Source organism: Oncorhynchus mykiss, chromosome 27, assembly GCF_013265735.2.
Source record: "Oncorhynchus mykiss isolate Arlee chromosome 27, USDA_OmykA_1.1, whole genome shotgun sequence".
Taxonomy (NCBI): Eukaryota; Metazoa; Chordata; class Actinopteri; order Salmoniformes; family Salmonidae; genus Oncorhynchus; species Oncorhynchus mykiss.
This window is the reverse complement of record NC_048591.1, coordinates 14,073,073-14,095,439: the sequence shown is the minus strand read 5'-3', so window position 1 is coordinate 14,095,439 and position 22,367 is coordinate 14,073,073. Positions and strand designations below refer to the sequence as shown.

Sequence of the window (22,367 nt, the reverse complement as noted above, 5' to 3'; positions counted from 1 at the left end):
TTCAACAAAGTACTGAGTAAAGAGTCTGAATACTTATGTACATGTGATATTTCATTTTTTTCATTTTTTTATAAATTAGCAAACATTTCTAAAAACTGTTTTTGCTTTGTCATTGTGGGTATTGTGAGTAGATTTGATGATATTTGTAAAAAAAAAAAAAAATCTATTCTAGTATAAGGCTGCAACCTAACAAAATGTGGAAAAAGTCAAGGGGTCTGAATTAGAGGTCGACCGATTAATCGGAATGGCCGATTAATTAGGGCCGATTTCAAGTTTTCATAGCAATCGGTAATCGGTATTTTTGGATGCCGATTATGGCCGGTTACATTGCACTCCACGAGGAAACTACGTGGCAGGCTGAACACCTGTTATACGAGTGCAGCAAGGAGCCAAGGTAAGTTGCTAGCTAGCATTAAATGTATCTTATAAAAAACTATCAATCTTCACATAATCACTAGTTAACTACACATGGTTGATGATATTACTAGGTTAACTAGCTTGTCCTGCATTGCATATGATCAATGCGCTGCCTGTTAATGTATCATCGAATCACAGCCTACTTCGCCAAACGAGGGATGATTTAACAAAACCGCATTCGCAAAAAAAGCACAATCGTTGCACAAATGTCCCTAACCATAAACATCAATGCCTTTCTTAAAATTAATCAACAGAAGTATATTTTTTAAAACCTGCATATTTAGTTAAAAGAAATTAATGTTAGCAGGCAATATTAACTAGGAAAATTGTGTCACTTCTCTTGCGTTCATTGCACGCAGAGTCAGGGTATATGCAACAGTTTGGGCCGCCTGGCTCGTTGCGAACTAATTTGCCAGGATTTTACATAGTTTTGACATAACATTGAAGGTTGTACAATGTAACAGCAATATTTAGATTTAAGGTTGCAACCCATTCGATAAAATACAGAACGGTTCTGTATTTCACCGAAATAATAATTGGGGCGGCAGGGTAGCGTAGTTGTTAGAGCAATGGACTTGTAACTGAAAGGTTGCAAGTTCAAATCCCTGAGCTGACAAGGTACAAATCTGTCGTTCTGCCCTTGAACAGGCAGTTAACCCACTGTTCCTAGGCCGTCATTGAAAATACAAATGTGTTCTTAACTGACTTGCCAAGTTAAATAAAAATATAAAATAAACATTTTGTTTTCAAAATGATAGTTTCCGGATTTAACCATATTAATGACCAAAGGCTCATATTTCTGTGTGTTTATTATATTATAATTAAGTATATGATTTGATATTTGATAGAGCAGTCTGACTGAGAGGTGGTAGGTGGCAGCAGACTTGTAAGCATTCATTAAAACGTTACTGCGTTTGCCAGCAGCTCTTAGCAATGTTTGACACACAGCGCTGCTAGAGGCATCACTACAGACACCCATCTTCAAATCCAGACTGTGTTTCTATCAAAGTAAGTGCCTTATTACGTAATAATAGTTTGCGTGTCGTGTTATACCGTTTCTACTGTAGCTCACTGTGTGTATGGAGCATAATATATTTGTGTATATTCCTTATAACCGTGGACACGCGAGGTAACGTTACTCATGTTACTCACCCTTTATGTTATATTCAATCGTGCTTATGTAGTTAGTTACATTCTTCTAAATGCTAAATGCGTCGGAAGTATTGGCATGTTGTATTTTGAAGCTACCCTGAAAAATATCTCATACCACTTGGTCGTTTTCTGAGTGCATTCCACAAAGCTGTTTATCATGTCAGCCTTATCCACTGCCCCCATTTTGAGGTTATAGTCAAGCACGCAGTCTGGTTCGATGTTTCTCTGTCTGGTTTGTTTCTCTGTCCCGTCATGTGGTCCACCTTCCCTGTGGCCCGACATGGTTGCTGTATGGACAGTGGAGAGGACATGGACGTCTCGTTTGTCATGGCACTTTACTGCCAGCTGTTAGCATTTCATATTCTCCTGTAAGCGCCAAGGCATGGCGATTGGTCTCTACTATGTCTCCCACCAGCTCCTCTGTCAGAAACAACTTGAAGCACTCTGCCTCAGATGGAAATGGCAAGGGGCGTTGCACTCCAGACTGGGACTCATCAACACAAACAGCAGGGCCAGGAGGGGTGACATGGCTGGCAGCCTTCCAGCTACCACAGAACTCCTGTACTTCATCCACTGTCGGTCTGCCTCCATCACCACCAGCATCTTCAAATGGAACTGGGACTTTGTCAGTGGACAAGGGGTCCTCTGTCACTGTCAGAACCTGATTCCTGACTTTCAGACTCAGTGTCAGAATTTCTTTCTAAATCTCCAGAATTTCTCCTTTTGAAAGACATACATACATAAACAACAACACTGAATGGCTCAGAGTGGGAGTGAGAGGCTACCGTTATTGACTGCAGGCACGTGCCATTTGTATCAATAAATCACTACCAGAAAATGTTTTGTGTGGTATTATTGATATATTTACTACTTTATTCAGGTTTTTCAATTACCGGTGATAAATCATGCATTCTGATTTTTTTCATAGAATGTAATGCGCACATAGTATATACTATGTAGTATAGTATACATGTATACTATAACCAGACCAAACTAATCTTGTCTTCTCTTATTATCTTTGGTTTCTATGAGGAAAAAAAGCCTGGCTGTGCGCTGAAACTAATCGTCAGATTACTTCCCATTTCCAGAAAGTGTTTTACTCAATTATTTTGATCAATGGTGAGCTCACCCGTGATGTGATTAATTATACATAGTAATTGCTATTAGCTAATTCATAGTGTAGTTTATGTCAGCCGAGAGTTAGAAAATATGACCGCTTGTGTTGCGTCAATCTTTCCTCAGTTAGCGCTAGGACAAATGTAGCCTACAGTTTTCCGATTAGCATGATTGTGTTATGCTATAGATACTTCTGTGAATATCTAAACATTGCATCCAAAAATAAACTGCTCACATTCTGGACATAACTTTGTAAGGACTGTATTTGTGTAAATAGCTTCTGAAAAAAGTGTGGCCAGCTCAAATGCTGATTATTGCGTCATTCAAAACTGGCCATTCTCTAAATGAGTGTTCTAATCACACGGGTGTGATCTTACGCTTCAGGGACCACTGTAAAACGATCACACCCGTGTGATGGTACGTGTGAAAGGGTTAATCTGTATTTTTGGTCCTCCAATAATTGGTATCGGTATTGAAAATTCATAATCGGTCGACCTCTAGTCTGAATACTTTCCGAAGGCACTGTATTTAAGGAATCTAAGGGTATTTGGTATTTGCCCATTGTCTTTACTGAGGTCCCTCTCTGTAGGCCTCCCCTAACATAACATTACTACCAAATAACTCCTTGAGAATTCTGCAATCCTAAGGCAGTTGTTAACATTCTTCTCTGCTTATTGAATCAGCCCAGTAAAGCTGGCTGAGGACAGAGCTGCACGTGAAAGTGTGGGAGTTTGTTTAAAGATATTCTCCGGTGCTTTTGTATACTTTTTAGACAGTAGTTCTGAAAGTAGCTCCACGAGCCAAAAGTGGTCCCTGAAAATTGGGACTTGCATCACAAATGTGCACATATGTGCACTAGAGGTCGACCGATTATGATTTTTCAATGCCGATTCCGATACCGATTATTGGTGGGCCAAAAAAAGCCGATACCGATTAATTGGACAATTTTTTATTTTTTATTTGTAATAATGACAATTACAACAATACTGAATTAACACTTTTTTTTTACTTAATATAATACATCAATAAAATCAATTTAGCCTCAAATAAATAATGAAACATGTTCAATTTGGTTTAAATAATGCAAAAACAAAGTGTTGGAGAAGAAAGTAATATGTGCCAATATGCAATATATGTGCCATGTAAAAATGTGTGCCATGTAAAAATGTGTGCCATGTAAAATATGGGCCATGTAAAAAATCTAACGTTTAAGTTCTTTGCTCAGAACATGAGAACATATGAAAGTTGGTGGTTCCTTTTAACATGAGACTTCAATATTCCAAGGTAAGATGTTTTTGGTTGTAGTTAATATAGTATTTATAGGACTATTTCTCTCTATACCATTTGTATTTCATATACAGTGCCTTGCGAAAGTATTCGGCCCCCTTGAACTTTGCGACCTTTTGCCACATTTCAGGCTTCAAACATAAAGATATAAAACTGTATTTTTTGTGAAGAATCAACAACAAGTGGGACACAATCATGAAGTGGAACGACATTTATTGGATATTTCAAATGTTTTTAACAAATCAAAAACTGAAAAGTTGGGCGTGCAAAATTATTCAGCCCCTTTACTTTCAGTGCAGCAAACTCTCTCCAGAAGTTCAGTGAGGATCTCTGAATGATCCAATGTTGACCTAAATGACTAATGATGATAAATACAATCCACCTGTGTGTAATCAAGTCTCCGTATAAATGCACCTGCACTGTGATAGTCTCAGAGGTCCGTTAAAAGCGCAGAGAGCATCATGAAGAACAAGGAACACACCAGGCAGGTCCGAGATACTGTTGTGAAGAAGTTTAAAGCCGGATTTGGATACAAAAGATTTCCCAAGCTTTAAACATCCCAAGGAGCACTGTGCAAGCGATAATATTGAAATGGAAGGAGTATCAGACCACTGCAAATCTACCAAGACCTGGCCGTCCCTCTAAACTTTCAGCTCATACAAGGAGAAGACTGATCAGAGATGCAGCCAAGAGGCCCATGATCACTCTGGATGAACTGCAGAGATCTACAGCTGAGGTGGGAGACTCTGTCCATAGGACAACAATCAGTCGTATATTGCACAAATCTGGCCTTTATGGAAGAGTGGCAAGAAGAAAGCCATTTCTTAAAGATATCCATAAAAAGTGTTGTTTAAAGTTTGCCACAAGCCACCTGGGAGACACACCAAACATGTGGAAGAAGGTGCTCTGGTCAGATGAAACCAAAATTGAACTTTTTGGCAACAATGCAAAACGTTATGTTTGGCGTAAAAGCAACACAGCTGAACACACCATCCCCACTGTCAAACATGGTGGTGGCAGCATCATGGTTTGGACCTGCCTTTCTTCAGCAGGGACAGGGAAGATGGTTAAAATTGATGGGAAGATGGATGGAGCTAAATACAGGACCATTCTGGAAGAAAACCTGATGGAGTCTGCAAAAGACCTGAGACTGGGACGGAGATTTGTCTTCCAACAAGACAATGATCCAAAACATAAAGCAAAATCTACAATGGAATGGTTCAAAAATAAACATATCCAGGTGTTAGAATGGCCAAGTCAAAGTCCAGACCTGAATCCAATCGAGAATCTGTGGAAAGAACTGAAAACTGCTGTTCACAAATGCTCTCCAACCAACCTCACTGAGCTCGAGCTGTTTTGCAAGGAGGAATGGGAAAAAATGTCAGTCTCTCGATGTGCAAAACTGATAGAGACATACCCCAAGCGACTTACAGCTGTAATCTCAGCAAAAGGTGGCTCTACAAAGTATTAACTTAAGGGTGTTACGGTGCGTGAATGAGGACCCAAAAGCGAATTAACAGAACAGAGTTTCTTTAATGATGAAACACACGTAGGCTCAGATGGACAGGCAGATTCCGACAGGACAGGACAAGGTAGCAGCAAACACGACGATAGTCTGGTTCAGGCATGAGAACACAAACAAGAATCCGACAAAGACAGAAACAGAAACAGAGAGAGATATAGAGACCTAATCAGAGGGAAAAAGGGAACAGGTGGGAAAAGGGGTGAATGAGGTAGTCAGAGAAGACAAGGAACAGCTGGGGGAAAGAGGGGAAGAAACGGTAACCTAGTACGACCAGCAGAGGGAGACAGGGTGAAGAGAAAGGACAGAAACAAGACACAACATGACAGTACCCCCCCACTCACCGAGCGCCTCCTGGCGCACTCGAGGAGGAAACCTGGCGGCAACGGAGGAAATCCTCGATCAGCGCACGGTCCAGCACGTCCCGAGAGGGAACCCAACTCCTCTCCTCAGGACCGTACCCCTCCCAATCTACTAGGTACTGATGACCACGGCCCCGAGGACGCATGTCCAAAATCCTACGGACCCTGTAGATGGGTGCGCCCTCGACAAGGATGGGGGGGGGGGGGGGAAGACGAGCGGGGGCGCGAAGAACGGGCTTGATACAGGAGACATGGAAGACCGGGTGGACGCGACGAAGATATCGCGGAAGAAGAAGTCGAACTGCGACAGGATTAATGATCTGAGAAATACGGAACGGACCAATGAACCGCGGGGTCAACTTGCGAGAAGCGGTCTTAAGGGGAAGGTTCTGAGTGGAGAGCCAAACTCTCTGACCGCGACAATATCTAGGACTCTTAGTTCTACGCTTATTAGCAGCCCTCACAGTCTGCGCCCTATAACGGCAAAGTGCAGACCTGACCCTCTTCCAGGTGCGCTCGCAACGTTGGACAAAAGCCTGAGCGGAGGGGACGCTGGACTCGGCGAACTGAGATGAGAACAGCGGAGGCTGGTACCCGAGGCTACTCTGAAAAGGAGATAGCCCGGTCGCAGACGAAGGAAGCGAGTTGTGGGCGTATTCTGCCCAGGGGAGCTGTTCTGACCAAGACGCAGGGTTGCGAAAAGAAAGACTGCGTAAGATGCGACCAATAGTCTGATTGGCCCGTTCTGCTTGACCGTTAGACTGGGGGTGAAAGCCGGAAGAGAGACTGACGGAAGCCCCAATCAAACGGCAAAACTCCCTCCAAAATTGAGACGTGAATTGCGGACCTCTGTCCGAAACGACGTCTGACGGAAGGCCATGAATTCTGAAAACATTCTCGATGATGATTTGTGCCGTCTCTTTAGCAGAAGGAAGCTTAGCAAGGGGAATAAAATGAGCCGCCTTAGAGAACCTGTCGACAACCGTAAGAATAACAGTCTTCCCCGCTGACGAAGGCAGTCCGGTGACAAAATCTAAGGCGATGTGAGACCACGGTCGAGAGGGAATGGGAAGCGGCCTGAGACGGCCGGCAGGAGGGGAGTTACCGGACTTAGTCTGCGCGCAGACCGAACAAGCAGCCACGAAGCGACGCGTGTCATGCTCCCGGGTGGGCCACCAAAAACGCTGGCGAATGGAAGCAAGCGTACCCCGAACGCCAGGGTGGCCGGCTAACTTGGCAGAGTGAGCCCACTGAAGAACGGCCAGACGAGTAGGAACGGGAACGAAAAGAAGGTTGATAGGACAAGCGCGCGGCGACGGAGTTTGAGTGAGTGCTTGCTTTACCTGCCTCTCAATTCCCCAGACAGTCAACCCGACAACACGCCCCTCAGGGAGAATCCCCTCGGGGTCAGTGGAGGCTACTGAAGAACTGACGAGACGAGATAAAGCATCAGGCTTGGTGTTCTTAGAGCCCGGACGATAAGAAATCACGAACTCGAAACGAGCGAAAAACAGCGCCCAGCGCGCCTGACGCGCATTAAGTCGTTTGGCAGAACGGATGTACTCAAGGTTCCTATGGTCAGTCCAAACGACAAAAGGAACGGTCGCCCCCTCCAACCACTGTCGCCATTCGCCTAGGGCTAAGCGGATGGCGAGCAGTTAGCGGTTTCCCACATCATAGTTACGTTCCGACGGCGACAGGCGATGAGAAAAATACGCGCAAGGGTGGACCTTGTCGTCAGAGAGGGAGCGCTGAGAAAGAATGGCTCCCACGCCCACCTCTGACGCGTCAACCTCGACAACGAACTGTCTAGTGACGTCAGGTGTAACAAGGATAGGTGCGGATGTAAAACGATTCTTGAGGAGATCAAAAGCTCCCTGGGCGGAAACGGACCACTTAAAGCACGTCTTGACAGAAGTAAGGGCTGTGAGAGGGGCTGCCACCTGACCGAAATTACGGATGAAACGACGATAGAAGTTTGCGAAGACGAGAAAGCGCTGCAGCTCGACGCGTGACCTAGGGACGGGCCAATCAATGACAGCTTGGACCTTAGCGGGATCCATCTTAATGCCTTCAGCGGAAATAACAGAACCGAGAAATGTGACGGAGGAGGCATGAAAAGAGCACTTCTCAGCCTTCACAAAAAGACAATTCTCTAAAAGGCGCTGGAGGACACGTCGAACGTGCTGAACATGAATCTGGAGTGACGGTGAAAAAATCAGGATATCGTCAAGGTAAACGAAAACAAAGATGTTCAGCATGTCTCTCAGGACATCATTGACTAATGCCTGAAAGACAGCTGAAGCGTTAGCGAGGCCGAAAGGAAGAACCCGGTATTCAAAGTGCCCTAACGGAGTGTTAAACGCCGTCTTCCACTCGTCCCCCTCCCTGATGCGCACGAGATGGTAAGCGTTACGAAGGTCCAACTTAGTGAAAAACCTGGCTCCCTGCAGGATCTCGAAGGCTGAAGACATAAGAGGAAGCGGATAACAATTCTTCACTGTTATGTCATTCAGCCCTCGATAATCTATGCAGGGGCGCAGGGACCCGTCCTTCTTCTTAACAAAAAAAAACCCCGCTCCGGCGGGAGAGGAGGAGGGGACTATGGTACCGGCGGCAAGAGCTACAGACAAATAATCTTCGAGAGCCTTACGTTCGGGAGCCGACAGAGAGTATAGTCTACCCCGGGGGGGAGTGGTTCCCGGAAGGAGATCAATACTACAATCATACGACCGGTGTGGAGGAAGAGAGGTGGCCCTGGACCGACTGAACACCGTGCGCAGATCGTGATATTCCTCCGGCACCCCTGTCAAATCACCAGGCTCCTCCTGTGAAGAAGAGACAGAGGAAACAGGAGGGATAGCAGACATTAAACATTTCACATGACAAGAGACGTTCTAGGAGAGGATAGAATTACTAGACCAATTAATGGAAGGATTATGACAAACTAGCCAGGGATGGCCCAAAACAACAGGTGTAAAAGGTGAACGAAAAATTAAAAAATAAATGGTTTCGCTATGATTACCAGAAACAGTGAGGGTTAAAGGTAGCGTCTCACGCTGAATCCTGGGGAGAGGACTACCATCCAGGGCGAACAAGGCCGTGGACTCCCTTAACTGTCTGAGAGGAATGTCATGTTCCCGAGCCCAGGTCTCGTCCATAAAACAGCCCTCCGCCCCAGAGTCTATCAAGGCACTGCAGGAAGCTGACGAACCGGTCCAGCGTAGATGGACCGACAAGGTAGTGCAGGATCTTGAAGGAGAGACAGGAGTAGTAGCGCTCACCAGTAGCCCTCCGCTTACTGATGAGCTCTGGCTTTTACTGGACATGAAGTGACAAAATGACCAGCAGAACCGCAATAGAGACAGAGGCGGTTGGTGATTCTCCGTTCCCTCTCCTTAGTCGAGATGCGGATACCTCCCAGCTGCATAGGCTCAGCACCCGAGCCGGCAGAGGAAGATGGTAGTGATGCGGAGAGGGGGGCAACGGAGAACGCGAGCTCCTTTCCACGAGCTCGGTGACGAAGATCAACCCGTCGCTCTATGCGAATAGCGAGTTCAATCAAGGAATCCACGCTGGAAGGAACCTCCCGGGAGAGAATCTCATCCTTTACCTCCGCGCGGAGACCCTCCAGGAAACGAGCGAGCAAAGCCGGCTCGTTCCAGCCACTGGAGGCAGCAAGAGTGCGAAACTCAATAGAGTAGTCTGTTATGGATCGATTACCTTGACATAGGGAAGACAGGACCCTGGAAGCCTCCTCCCCAAAAACAGATCGATCAAAAACCCGTATCATCTCCTCCTTAAAGTCCTGATACTGGTTAGTACACTCAGCCCTTGCCTCCCAGATTGCCGTGCCCCACTCACGAGCCCGTCCAATAAGGAGAGATATGACGTAGGCGACACGAGCAGTGCTCCTGGAGTAAGTGTTGGGCTGGAGAGAAAACACAATATCACACTGGGTGAGGAACGAGCGGCATTCAGTGGGCTCCCCAGAGTAACACGGCGGGTTATTGATTCTGGGCTCCGGAGATTCGAAAGCCCTGGAAGTGGCCGGTGGATCGAGGCGGAGATGGTGAACCTGTTCTGTGAGGTTGGAGACTTGGGTGGCCAGGGTCTCAACGGCATGTCGAGCAGCAGACAATTCCTGCTCGTGTCTGCCTAGCATCGCTCCCTGGATCTCGACGGCTGAGTGGAGAGGATCCGAAGTCGCTGGGTCCATTCTTGGTCGGATTCTTCTGTTACGGTGCGTGAATGAGGACCCAAAAGCGAATTAACAGAACAGAGTTTCTTTAATGATGAAACACACGTAGGCTCAGATGGACAGGCAGATTCCGACAGGACAGGACAAGGTAGCAGCAAACACGACGATAGTCTGGTTCAGGCATGAGAACACAAACAAGAATCCGACAAAGACAGAAACAGAAACAGAGAGAGATATAGAGACCTAATCAGAGGGAAAAAGGGAACAGGTGGGAAAAGGGGTGAATGAGGTAGTCAGAGAAGACAAGGAACAGCTGGGGGAAAGAGGGGAAGAAACGGTAACCTAGTACGACCAGCAGAGGGAGACAGGGTGAAGAGAAAGGACAGAAACAAGACACAACATGACAAAGGGGGCTGAATAATTTTGCACGCCCAATTTTTCAGTTTTTGATTTGTTAAAAAAGTTTGAAATATCCAATAAATGTCGTTCCACTTCATGATTGTGTCCCACTTGTTGTTGATTCTTCACAAAAAAATACAGTTTTATATCTTTATGTTTGAAGCCTGAAATGTGGCAAAAGGTCGCAAAGTTCAAGGGGGCCGAATACTTTCGCAAGGCACTGTACCTTTGACTATTGGATGTTCTTATAGGCACTATGGTATTGCCAGTGTAACAGTATAGCTTCCGTCCCCCTCCTCACCCCTACCTGGGCTCGAACCAGGAACACATCGACAACAGGGGAATAACTACTCCAAATCTAAAAGCGAGTGACGTTTGAAACGGTATTAGCGCACACCCAGCTAGCCATTTCATATTGGTTACACCAGCCATTAGGCTGATAGGCTTGAAGTCATAAACAGCGCTGTGCTTGCGAAGAGCTGCTGGCAGAACGCACGAAAGTGCTGTTTGAATGGATGATTATGGGCCTGCTGCTGCTCAGTCAGACTGCTCTATCAAATCAGACTTAATTATAACACACATAAATACAAGCCTTTGGTCATTAATATGGTCGAGTCTGGAAACTATCATTTCGAAAACAAAACGTTTATTATTTCAGTGAAATACGGAACCGTTCGGTATTTTATCTAACGGGTGGCATCCCTATGTCTAAATATTCTTGTTACATTGCACAACCTTCAATGTTATGTCATAATTACGGAAAATTCTGGGAAATTAGTTCGCAATTGATTGTTTTTTATAAGATAAGTTTAATGCTAGCTAGCAATTTACCTTGGCTTCTACTGAATTCGCATAACAGGCAGGCTACTCGTGGAGTGCAATGGTTAGAGCGTTGGACTAGTTAACTGTACGGTTGCAAGATTGGATCCCCTGAGCTGACAAAGTGAAAATCTGTCATTCTGCCCCTGAACAAGGCAGTTAACCGACCATTCCTAGGCCGTCATTGAAAATAAGAATGTGTTCTTAACTGACTTGCCTAGTTAAATAAAGGTAGAAAAATATATAAAAATGTTTTAAAAAATCGGAAATCGGCACCCAAAAATACCGATTTCCGATTGTTATGAAAACTTGAAATCGGCCCTAATTAATCGCCCATTCCGATTAATCGGTCGACCTCTAATGTGCACCACACCATTGCTCTCTCGCTCTACTGTGAGTGCGTCTTGCTAGTTGTCACTCAAATGGTGAGGTGCTGAAGCTCATTGGCTGAAACTCAAATTGCTGGGGGCTGGCCCACAGGGGGGTGATAAATGTAGGGAAAATGGAGCCGCACAGCTTTCAGAAAACAATTGCTTTGAAAATAGGGATTTTGTGGCTAGCTAATTGAGGTAAGTAATTATGCTCATAGATTATGCATGTATGAACTACACATGGACACATCCAGCCCAAAGCAGGATGTTTAAAAAATACTTACTAGTCGCCAAAGTAACGGAGCATGTCTTTAATGTGCTTGCTGGTTTGTGTTGAAGAACAATACCTGTTTGTTTGTATGTGTTTGTTTGTGGGCGGGAGACTGGGGACGGGTTTGTGTATGTGTGTAGGCAAAACAGACGCTGTAGGCTACATCCCAGTGAGACCACAGAGCCACCTCAACACCCACAATGGGGTCCTTCACACTCCCAGAACCCCACAGCATTCCTGCCACCAGACCAGATGTTTTCTGTGAGATTCTATCCACTATCTGTCTCTAAGACAGCTTGTCGTACTGTACTCGCACTTCAACATCTCCTGTTTTTATATCCCCCTCTCCCATCCAATATTTTCATTGTTCTTTTCGAAGACGAAAATACAGAAGTGCTTTGCTCTAAAATTAAGTTAAGTGATGTTGTGAAATGAAAGCAGAGACAGAAAGAGAGATGTTGAGGAAAAACAGACTTGGGTTCACAGATACTTTGAGCGTTTGCTTGAGTCTGCCTGGAGTGCCAAATAGGCCGGTTTGAACGTTTTGGGACTTTTCTATTGGTTTATTAAAGGGATACTTTGGGATTTTGACAATGAGGCCATTTATCTAATTCCACAGAATCAGGTGAACTCGTGGATACCGTTTTTATGTCTTTGTTTGAAGGAAGTTTCTAACTAGCGTTAACGCAATGGCTGGAAGTCTATGGTATCTGCTAGCATACCATAGACTTCATCATTGCACTGATGCTAGATAGAAGTAGTTTCGTCAGCCAATGCTAACTTCCTTCATACTTGAGACATAAAAAAAAATGGTATCCACATGTTCATCTGACTCTGGGGAAGTAGATAAAATCCATAAGTATCCTTTTAAATCAGGCACACAAAGCAAACCAGAGTGAATTTGATATCAAAGGGACCAATCTGAGGAAAGCCCTGGCTGAGATTGTCAGCGTCAAGAGAAAGTAGTTAATTTAAAGCAGACATCTGCCTTACACAAACACACACACACACACAAACACACACACACACACACACACACACACACACACCATCTCACACACTTACATTAGAATACAAAGAGACACCAGTAACACACACATCATCTCACACACATTACAATACAAAGTACAAAGTGAGACAAAAGCATCACTGACAGACACGTGATCTATGTTCTCACACTCGCTTCTCTCTTGTTTTTACTCTCTCCCTATCTGTCAAACACCCACATGTACTACAAAGCTTGAAAATCTGGCTTGAGTGTTTTTTCTTAGAATCACACAGTGAAATAGAGCTAATGTAATATACAGAGACAGGACCGGGACAGGACCGGGACCAGAGAAGAATTTCCCAGAGCTCAAGGGATTCTGTCACACATAGTGCACAGCTCCCGACTGGCCCAGATGGTTATGAAATCACTGTTCTCCAAAACAACTGAAAACAGACAATAATACTCCTACCCTTCCCTGGGTCTGTCTGCAAACAGAATTCCAGTATCCTCTCAAGCAAACCAAAGACTCCAAACTTGTGTCCATGAAACCAATTGGTCAGAGTAAAATGACCAACGTTACACAAAACTAAATCAATTCAAATGTATACTGAACAAAAATATAAACACAACATGCAACATTTTCAAAGAGTTTACCGAGTTCATTTAAGGAAATCAGTCAATTTAATTAAATTCATTAGGCCCTAATATATGGATTTCACATGACTGAGAATACAGAAATGCTGGTCACAGATACCATTAAAAAAAGGTAGGGGTGTGGATCAGAAAACCAGTCAGTATCTGGTGTGATAACCATTTGCCTCATGCAGCACAACATATCCTTTGCATAGGCTCTTGATTGTGGCCTGTAAAATGTTTTCCCACTCCTCTTCAATGGCTGTGCGAAGATCCTGGATATTGGCACAAACTGGAACACGCGGTCAATTCAGAGCATCCCAAACTTGCTCAATGGGTGACAAGTCTGGTGAGTATGCAGGCCATGGAAGAACTAAGACATTTTCAGCTTCCATAGAGTGTGTACAGATCCTTGCAACATGGGGTTGTGCATTGTCAAGCATTGTCATGCTGAAACATGAGGTGATGGCGGCGGATGAATGGCACGACAAATGGGCCTCAGGATCTCGTCACGGTATCTCCATTTGCCATCGATAAAATGCAATTGTGTTCATTTTCCATAGCTTATGCCCATCCCATAACCCCACCACCACCATGGGGCACTCTGTCCACAACGTTAACGTCAGCAAACCGCTCGCCCACACAACGCCATACACATAGTCTGTGTTTGTGAGGCCGGTTGTACGTACTGCCAAATTCTCTAAAACGACAATGGAGACAGCTTATGGTGGAGAAATAAACATTAAATTCTCTGGCAACAGCTCTGATGGACATTCCTGCTGTCAGCATGCCAATTTTACGGTACCGCAAAACTTGATACATCCGTGGCAGTGTTGTGTGATAAAACTGCACATTTTTGAGTGACCTTTTATGGTGCCCAGCACAAGGTGCTCCTGTGTCATGATCCTGCTGTTTAATCAGTTTCTTGATATGCCACACGTGTCAGGTGGATGGATTATCTTGGCAAAGGAGAAAGGCTCACTAACAGGGACATAAACCAATGTGTGCACAAAATTGGAGAGAAATAAGCTTTTTGTGCGTATGGAACATTCCTGGGTTCTTATCTTTATTTCAGCTCATGAAACATGGGACCAACACTTTACATGTTGCGTTTATATTTTTGTTTAGCGTTCTACAAATGTATATATATACATCTAAGTATAACCTTGAGGTCTAAGCAGATCTGGTTGTTTGTTGGGTTGAAGGGATATGAGTTCACAGGGGCAGGGGTAATCCGTCTTTCACTTGACAGACCATAATAAGACCAACTAGGGAGGTTAACATAAAACAAATAAGAGAATGCAGTAGTGGTGGTGCGTGGGTAAAACCACTGAGGGAAAAAAAGCCATGTTACAACCTATGTGTTGTGATAATTATGTTGTTTGCTCTACAACCCGTTCATACGCCACAATGATATATAAGGCAGAGACAACAAGACGACAGTCACGCAATGGCAGAATAAATTTAACCACATCTTTGTTTCATCACATCACCGGAAAGCACAGCTGTCCGGTGAAGTCCACAAAGCACATTACATGTGACAAACCGTTGCATGACCTACAGCCAAGCAAGTTAATGTTTCCCACATTTGATTTAGAACCACGGTGAGTTACCCCATGTCGGAAAGAAAACACGAGCTGTCTGCGCTTAGTCTAAAACAGTGACAACTTACCAAAAACAAACTATTTTACGCCTAGTCCAATCAACGTAAGCTAAATATCATGTGGCTGTCCGTGGCACTGATTGGTGTATGTGTGCACCCGCACTCACACAAATAGAAAAACATGTTGCCTCACCTACTTGTAGAGGAACGTCATAGAGAAAACTTGTTTTGTTTTTGTTGTCCAAGACTATGCTACCTGACTTCCTTTCATGGGCAACGATGAGCCAACTAATTAACATTAGCCTACTACATCTAGCTACATATTGAACTTCCATCCTCTGTATTAATTCATGGTTGGATCAGAATCAGCATTGTAATCATTGGTGAGTACGGAGAATTAAGTAAAACCACAAGTCCAAATCCCTATATCCAAGGCTTATTTAGGAAAGGGAAGATTTTAGCTAGGTAGCTAGCCAAATGCTCGCTGGCTTCCGTTGCTATTGAATTCAATGCTACGGGCGGCAACAATGTCATACTCTTTTTGGCCAGACAGCATCAGATACATGGGCTACACATACAGAGACAGAGGAGTGCTGTTTCGCTCGCTCGGATGCTTTCTCCCATGAGATACATTCAGCCACTTGCAAATTTAAGGAAAACTAAATATATCACTTTTTTGGCTTCCCTTGGCATCCATTAGTATATTCCACTGAGAGAATGCTAAACGTTTAGAAAAAGTCGTTTTTTTAAAAGTCTAAAGATCAACTGTCTGTTCAGTGAGACAAGTAGAGGGTAGATAAGAGGGCCTGATGAAAGGTCTGGTGGTGTAACAGACGCCATCCTGTCAGAGAGACCACACTGCGACTGGGAACCAGTGTTTTCCAGGGCGTCTTTAACCAAAGTCGTCAAAAACACCAATTAAACAAGTTCCCAAGGTAGAGAGAGGGAGGGCAATATAATGCTAGCGGAAACGGTGGCGTGAACACTGATGCTGAAGCTTTTAGATGGCGAGCAGCAGAGTACCCAGATCCTCAGAGCACACGTGGCCTCAGCTTTGTCTCCATGGAAACACTGTGCCACTGCTGCCCTCCGCAGCCATGTCGTTATATAATCAAGGATATGCCAGGCGATTAGCTCTCGCTTTCTGGATCACATCCAAGTCACACACACTCACAGGGGGTGCTTGTATGGTTCTTTGGTTAGTCAGTGTTCTGTCTCAAAGCTGGGAACACCGAATGGAAAACTCAGCTCCCTCCCAAACTGCAGCATCTTTTTTTCAGAAGCACACTGAAATAAGGAGCTTTCCTTTTCCTCTCCCTGCTTCATTACCTGAAGGAGCAGTAGATCTCAGAGCCACAAAGTGCACACACACATACACACACTCACACACACACACACACAGAGTGTGAAAGCTTAGATTCTCTGAAGGTTAATAAGAGACTAATACCCCTCTGCAGCTCCTCTGAGTCAAGGTGGTTCCTACCAGTGTTGACTAAGTGACGAGGGAGTGGTTGGAACGTGGTTGGAACGCGTGTTGACCACAGCTGTGGACTCCATGGCAGAGATTGGGATCTGGGTTGTAGAGAGAGCAGGGTAGGGCAAAGAGAGGCCCAATCCCAAATCAACCCTGTAGCACCCTAGGCACTTGTTGAGATTAGAGACGATTGTACAGGTATGAGCAATATGGTATTAACTTCACCTTGCGCCCATGACAGGCTAGGATGAAGTTTCTCCATATTGTTTATTCCTATCCAAGGCTCTGGGGTTGGGAGAGCAGAGAGCAGGGCAGTGTCTGTGCAGAATGACTGATCTACAAATCACCTCAGGCCAAAATAACTAGGCCTATGTGATCAAGATGAGCAATTTTGTGCCTCATCTTGCTCAAACTGATCCCTTCAAACACACTGAGAGTCTCCAGTTAGAAAGAGGCTGTGGGTTGGGGGAGGAGAGGGGAACAGTGAGAAATAGCTTTTCATCCCAGCAGCCGTTAGCATTGGCAGGGTGACAGCAGTGGTTGGGTTGGGGTAGGTGGGTGGGTGTGTGGGTGGGTGGGTGGGTGGGTGGGTGGGTGGGTGGGTGGGTGGGTGGTTGCTAGGGCTGGGAATTGCCAGGGACCTCACGATACGATATTATCACAATACTTAGGTGTCAATATGATATGTATTGCGATTCTCACAATTCTAAATGTATTGCAATTCGATACTGTGGTTTTAGAAAGATACTGTGGTTTTAGAAAGAAGCTGTGGGTTGGGGGAGGAGAGGGGAACAGTGAGAAATAGCTTTTCATCCCAGCAGCCGTTAGCATTGTCAGGGTGACAGCAGTGGTTGGGTTGGGGTAGGTAGGTGGGTGGGTAGATGGGTGGGTGGGTGGGTGGGTAGATGGGTGGGTAGATGGGTGGGTGGGAGGATGGGTGGGTGGGTGGTTGCTAGGGCTGGGAATTGCCAGGGACCTCACGATACGATATTATCACAATAATTAGGTGTCAATATGATATGTACTGCGATTCTCACAATTCTAAATTTATTGCAATTCGATACTGTGGTTTTATTTTGATGTTCCAAACAAATTGCTCACCATATCTCTTCTGCAGAGGGACAAGAGAGAGCTGTGAGAAAATGAGTTTTGATCAGTCATGGAAATAAAAGTGCTGAAAAATATAACTATCGATTCAAAAAATATATATTATTAACTGTTTCTCTCTATCTGGAAATAAACAAGAGGGTGTGTACTTGGAGGGGGAAACCTGGCGCAATCGCTGACAGACCAGCTATCTCACACACTGACTGACTGGCTGGCTGACTGTCTGACTGACTGGCTGGCTGACTGTCATGCTGAAACACATATAAACGCACACACTCAATGCCGAAAAAAACAAATATGCACAAACACAGTGAGCACACAAGCGTGCACCAGACTGCATACACATACACACTTACACACCTCCAATGCAACTGTTAGTATTAAAATCCCGCCCCTCTAAAAAGCCTACTTCTGTAGCTGTGGAAATCACCTCTTCTCTCCTCTGCTTTCCTATTCAAACTGAAAGCCCAGGGTGAGTAAGTAAAAAAAAAAAAAAATACAAAAATTTTGTAGCTGGCATTCTCCGACAAATAGATGTAGTGGTATCCATGGCAACTAAACCAAGCTCTCTCACAGCTACCTTGAAAGGAGCGACGTCTGAGGCGAGAGGAAAAGGAAGGGGGGCTGTGTGTGTGCATGCATGCGTGTATACTACAGACGTAGTATACAGGCAGATTTCAGACGTTACTAGTTCACACTGGATAGAGAGGTCCACTGAGGAGCTTCAACTGATCAGCTTCAACCTCACAAGTCAGCAGAGGACAGATGTCTGGAAAAAATACAGGCATGCACATACACCCAGGGCTAGGCTAGCCTGGCACCGCAACACAAGCTAGAGACCAAAACCCCAGTCAGTATGTGAGTCCCAAATAGCACCCTGTTCCCTTTATAGTGCACTACTTTTGACCAAAGCCTCAAAAGCAGTGCAATATATAATAAACAGGGTGCAATTTGGGATGGAGACTGTCAGTTTCCCATTGGCTGTGCTGAGCCCCAGACCCAAAGACCAAAAGCCCCACTGTTCTCTTCTGTCCTGCCAGAGAGTTATAAAGGATGGCTGGTTGGGTTTCAGCGGAACATTTTCACAGGTGTTCTGGAACAAGTCGTGTCCCGACAGAGATCAGCACCTCTGCACTAAATAGTGTCTGCTCTTCTAATCAGTCAGTCAAGTGATCTCCATCTGCACCCCTCTTAATCTTTCTACTAGCACATAGCATAGCTGGTCACTCAAATAGAATAGAGCTTCATTGTCCATTGTGAAACGTCAAGTTGTCTTTTGGTCGTCTGTGTTCTGTGTGTTGTGATTGAATGAGTTAGATCATAAGTGAGCCAGTGGATTGGTGTGTATTTATATTCAAAGCCTTGTCCAAATGAGCTGATGTGAAAGCCTTAACAAGCCTGCCAAACATCTTCCACCATCTCACCCACAAATCCACACACACAGAACTGGAAGTTGCCTCAGTTACAACCAACATAACACCCTGCGCCCCTTCCCCAGTCTCCTGGGTTCCCCCTGCTGGCACGTACGCACGCATGCACACGCACACGCACACGCACACACACACACACACACACACACACACACACACACACACACACACACACACACACACACACAGGGAAGTATTGTCTGTAATAATAGAATGTGTTTTTTCAACCTGCAGGCCTGTTTCTGTTTGTTTTAGGTTGAACACAGAGAATAGACTTTAATGCAGGCAGCTCGCAGGATAAAGATCTAAATTAGACAGTTATCACAGCTAGGCAAACACACACACAACACTGATAGAAGACACGTGCCCATAACACACACCTACGATACGTGCCAGGATTACGGTTCTAACACAAGCCCATTGTTCTTACCAGTGTGTGTGTGCGTGTGGTGTGTGTGTGTGTGTCTGTGTCTGTGTCTGTGTGTGTGTGTGTGTGAGTGAGTGTGTGTGTGTGTGTGTGTGTGTGTGTGTGTGTGTGTGTGTGTGTGTGTGTGTGTGTGTGTGTGTGTGTGTGTACCTTGTAGCCGTTATGGGTGTTTTTCTTTATGAGTGGGGTGGTAGAGCACAACTCGATGGCCTCCGGCTCGTGGAATATCACCGTGGGCAACGGCTCCTTCCTCAGTGTCAGCACGTTCAGCTTGGTCTTCAGCATCGTCTGGAAGTGCTGAGGGACATAAAGTCATGGTCAATCAATCAACCAATCAAGAAATAATTAAATATGCCCATCCATCCATCCTTCCATCCAACCCACCCACACAACCACAACATTCTTAGTTCTCACATTCCTAGTACTTTCTATTCAGATGAAATTGCGCGAGTCATGATTTAATTAGCCTGCTCGGTTTTGTTAGGCTTTTTCAAGGAAACCCAGAAATTCCACAATCCAATTCCCTGCTCTGTAGGTGGGAGACCAGAGCAAACATGTGGTTCTGGTCGGCCTTACAAAACCCCAGATTCCAGTTTGGGACGAGGCGGCGTGGTTCTCATCTCCTGTTCTGACAGACACTTCACATATAGAGAGAGAGAACGAGAAGGTCCCTCATCTGCTGTCCACATTTCAGCTGAAGAACAGGAGAAGAGGGACTGTCACCCCAAACCAGAGTAAAGCCACTGTGACAGGCCATCTAAAACCAAGCACCGGAAGTGCCACAGTTACTGCTCATCCTCCTAAAAGACCCCACTACATCTCCATCATACAACCCAAACTCCACCTGTGGGAGAGGAGAGGAGAGGAAATTAGGTTTGACAGAGATGAGACAAGGAGGAAAGATGATGAGGAGAGAAAAACAGGAGAAAAGAAGAAGAGACTAAAAGAGAAGAAGAGGAGAAGCAGTTTTGAAACTAAAGCCACGTGTGTGAACGCTCGCTGACCTCCGCGTCAGCACTTTATGGCTTCCTGACAGTGCTCCACATTCCTGTGGTCAGCCCGGATTGGGGGGGGGGGGGGGGGGGTCTCTCAAGGCACCGTGCGGAATAAAACTGGATTTCTATTCATAATATTTTCATTATTTTATTATTCCTCTGGATTAAAAAATAGCCGCATCGAGTTACAAATATTATTGATTCTATTTGGGTTGGGGATGAGGAGGAGGAGTTTCTGATTCTGGAACCAAGGAATAGACATTGATCCCCAATACTGGTTGATCTCTCTCTCTCTCTCTCTCTCTCTCTCTCTCTCTCTCTGTGTGTCTGTCTGTCTGTCTGTCTGTCTGTCTGTCTGTCTGTCTGTCTGTCTCTCTCTCTCTGTCTTCTCTCATTCACAAATCTTTCTTTAACTCTGTCTCTACTCTCTCTCCCTCTCTCACTCTCCTACCCTCTTTTTCTACCTCTCTCCACTCTCTCTCTCCCCTCTCTCTCTATTTCCTTCTCGCTCTACATCTCCCTACTCTCTCTCCTTCTCTCTCTCTTTCTACCCATCCCTCCCTCCATCTATCTCTCTCTCTCTCTCTGACACAGCAGGCTCTGTCTGTACAGTCTGGTCCTCATCTAGCCCATTCACTGACTTCTTTAGACATGTGTTTTTAAAAGGTACGCCACATTCTCAGTAACAGCCCATTTTCCTTGTAAACACTGGTATACATTTCACGCGTGAGCGAGGCACGTGACTTTTCCCAAATAACTTTTGGCTGAATGTTATGGATTGGGAGAGAGCATTTGAAAATAGAGGGAAGTAGACATTTTACACCGTTTAGAAGTGACCATTCGCCTGTGAGAGGAGGAGGATTCTATAGCTATGTGGGAGATGAGAGGAGACACAGTACAGGATCTTTCTGCTATTGAAATCCTTGGCCGGGCTGCCTAAGTGTAAAAAAACAAAACATGTTTTGATGTATAAAGAAACTGACAAAATGTAAATTGACAAACACTAAACAGTGTTCAGGTTGACCTAGATTGCCTCTAGAGAGTGTGTGTGTGTGTGTGTTTGTGCGTGTGTCAACTACAATATGTGTCTGTATGCACAAGCATGTGTGTGCACGTCCGTGTGTGTGCGTCGACTGCGTGATTATGTGTCTATAGTTCACAGGTAACAGATGGGACGGTACACTCCCAGCCCTCAGGGAGATTTTCTGCTGGAGTCGGCAGGCTCTCAGGTCAATCATAGCGTAAGCCACAGTACAACAACACACTGACACGGCAGAGACACTGATTACAGGGGTTATACATAGGCTTGGGCGGTATACCGTATATACCGCTTCCCGGGATATTTGGAAACAGCCACGGGATTGTTTTCCAATGCCGTCAATACAATTGAAACTATTTCTTTGAAATGTAGTAGCTACTTTTTAAGTAAATACCTGCAGTCAACTTGTGCAATACGTTAGGAAATAAAGAAGACTGCGTTCTTCATTTCACCTGTCACATAATTATTTATTATGAAGTTTACCGGTAGTCCCAGTCACATGGTGTTTGTTTACAAGCGCACAACAAACGAGAGACCGGAGCCTTGTGAGTCACTCACTGTTGAGCAGCATGTGCCAGGTGATCGAGTTAAATTATGGAATTCACAACTAAATGTTTGTTTAGCTTCTTGCTAAATCAAGCTTTGCTTGGTAACAAGACCCTTGCTGTTTAAAATTAGTTTTGTGCGTGCAGCAAACTGAGTAGCATTTTTGCAGACAACTTCTATAACTTTATGAGCTGGGATGTCTGTCGTG

The 22,367-nt window shown here is 44.9% G+C and overlaps 1 protein-coding gene across 1 annotated transcript in view; it reads right to left on the bottom strand.

Moving 5' to 3' along the window:
- Positions 1–22,367, bottom strand: part of LOC110507623 (PTB-containing, cubilin and LRP1-interacting protein) — a 52,708-nt gene that overhangs the window by 18,142 nt on the left and 12,199 nt on the right. Inside the window, exon 2 of the mRNA XM_021587723.2 lies at positions 19,730–19,876. Within this exon, the coding sequence (XP_021443398.1) occupies positions 19,730–19,876 (147 nt within the window). The remainder of the gene's footprint in view (positions 1–19,729; positions 19,877–22,367) is intronic.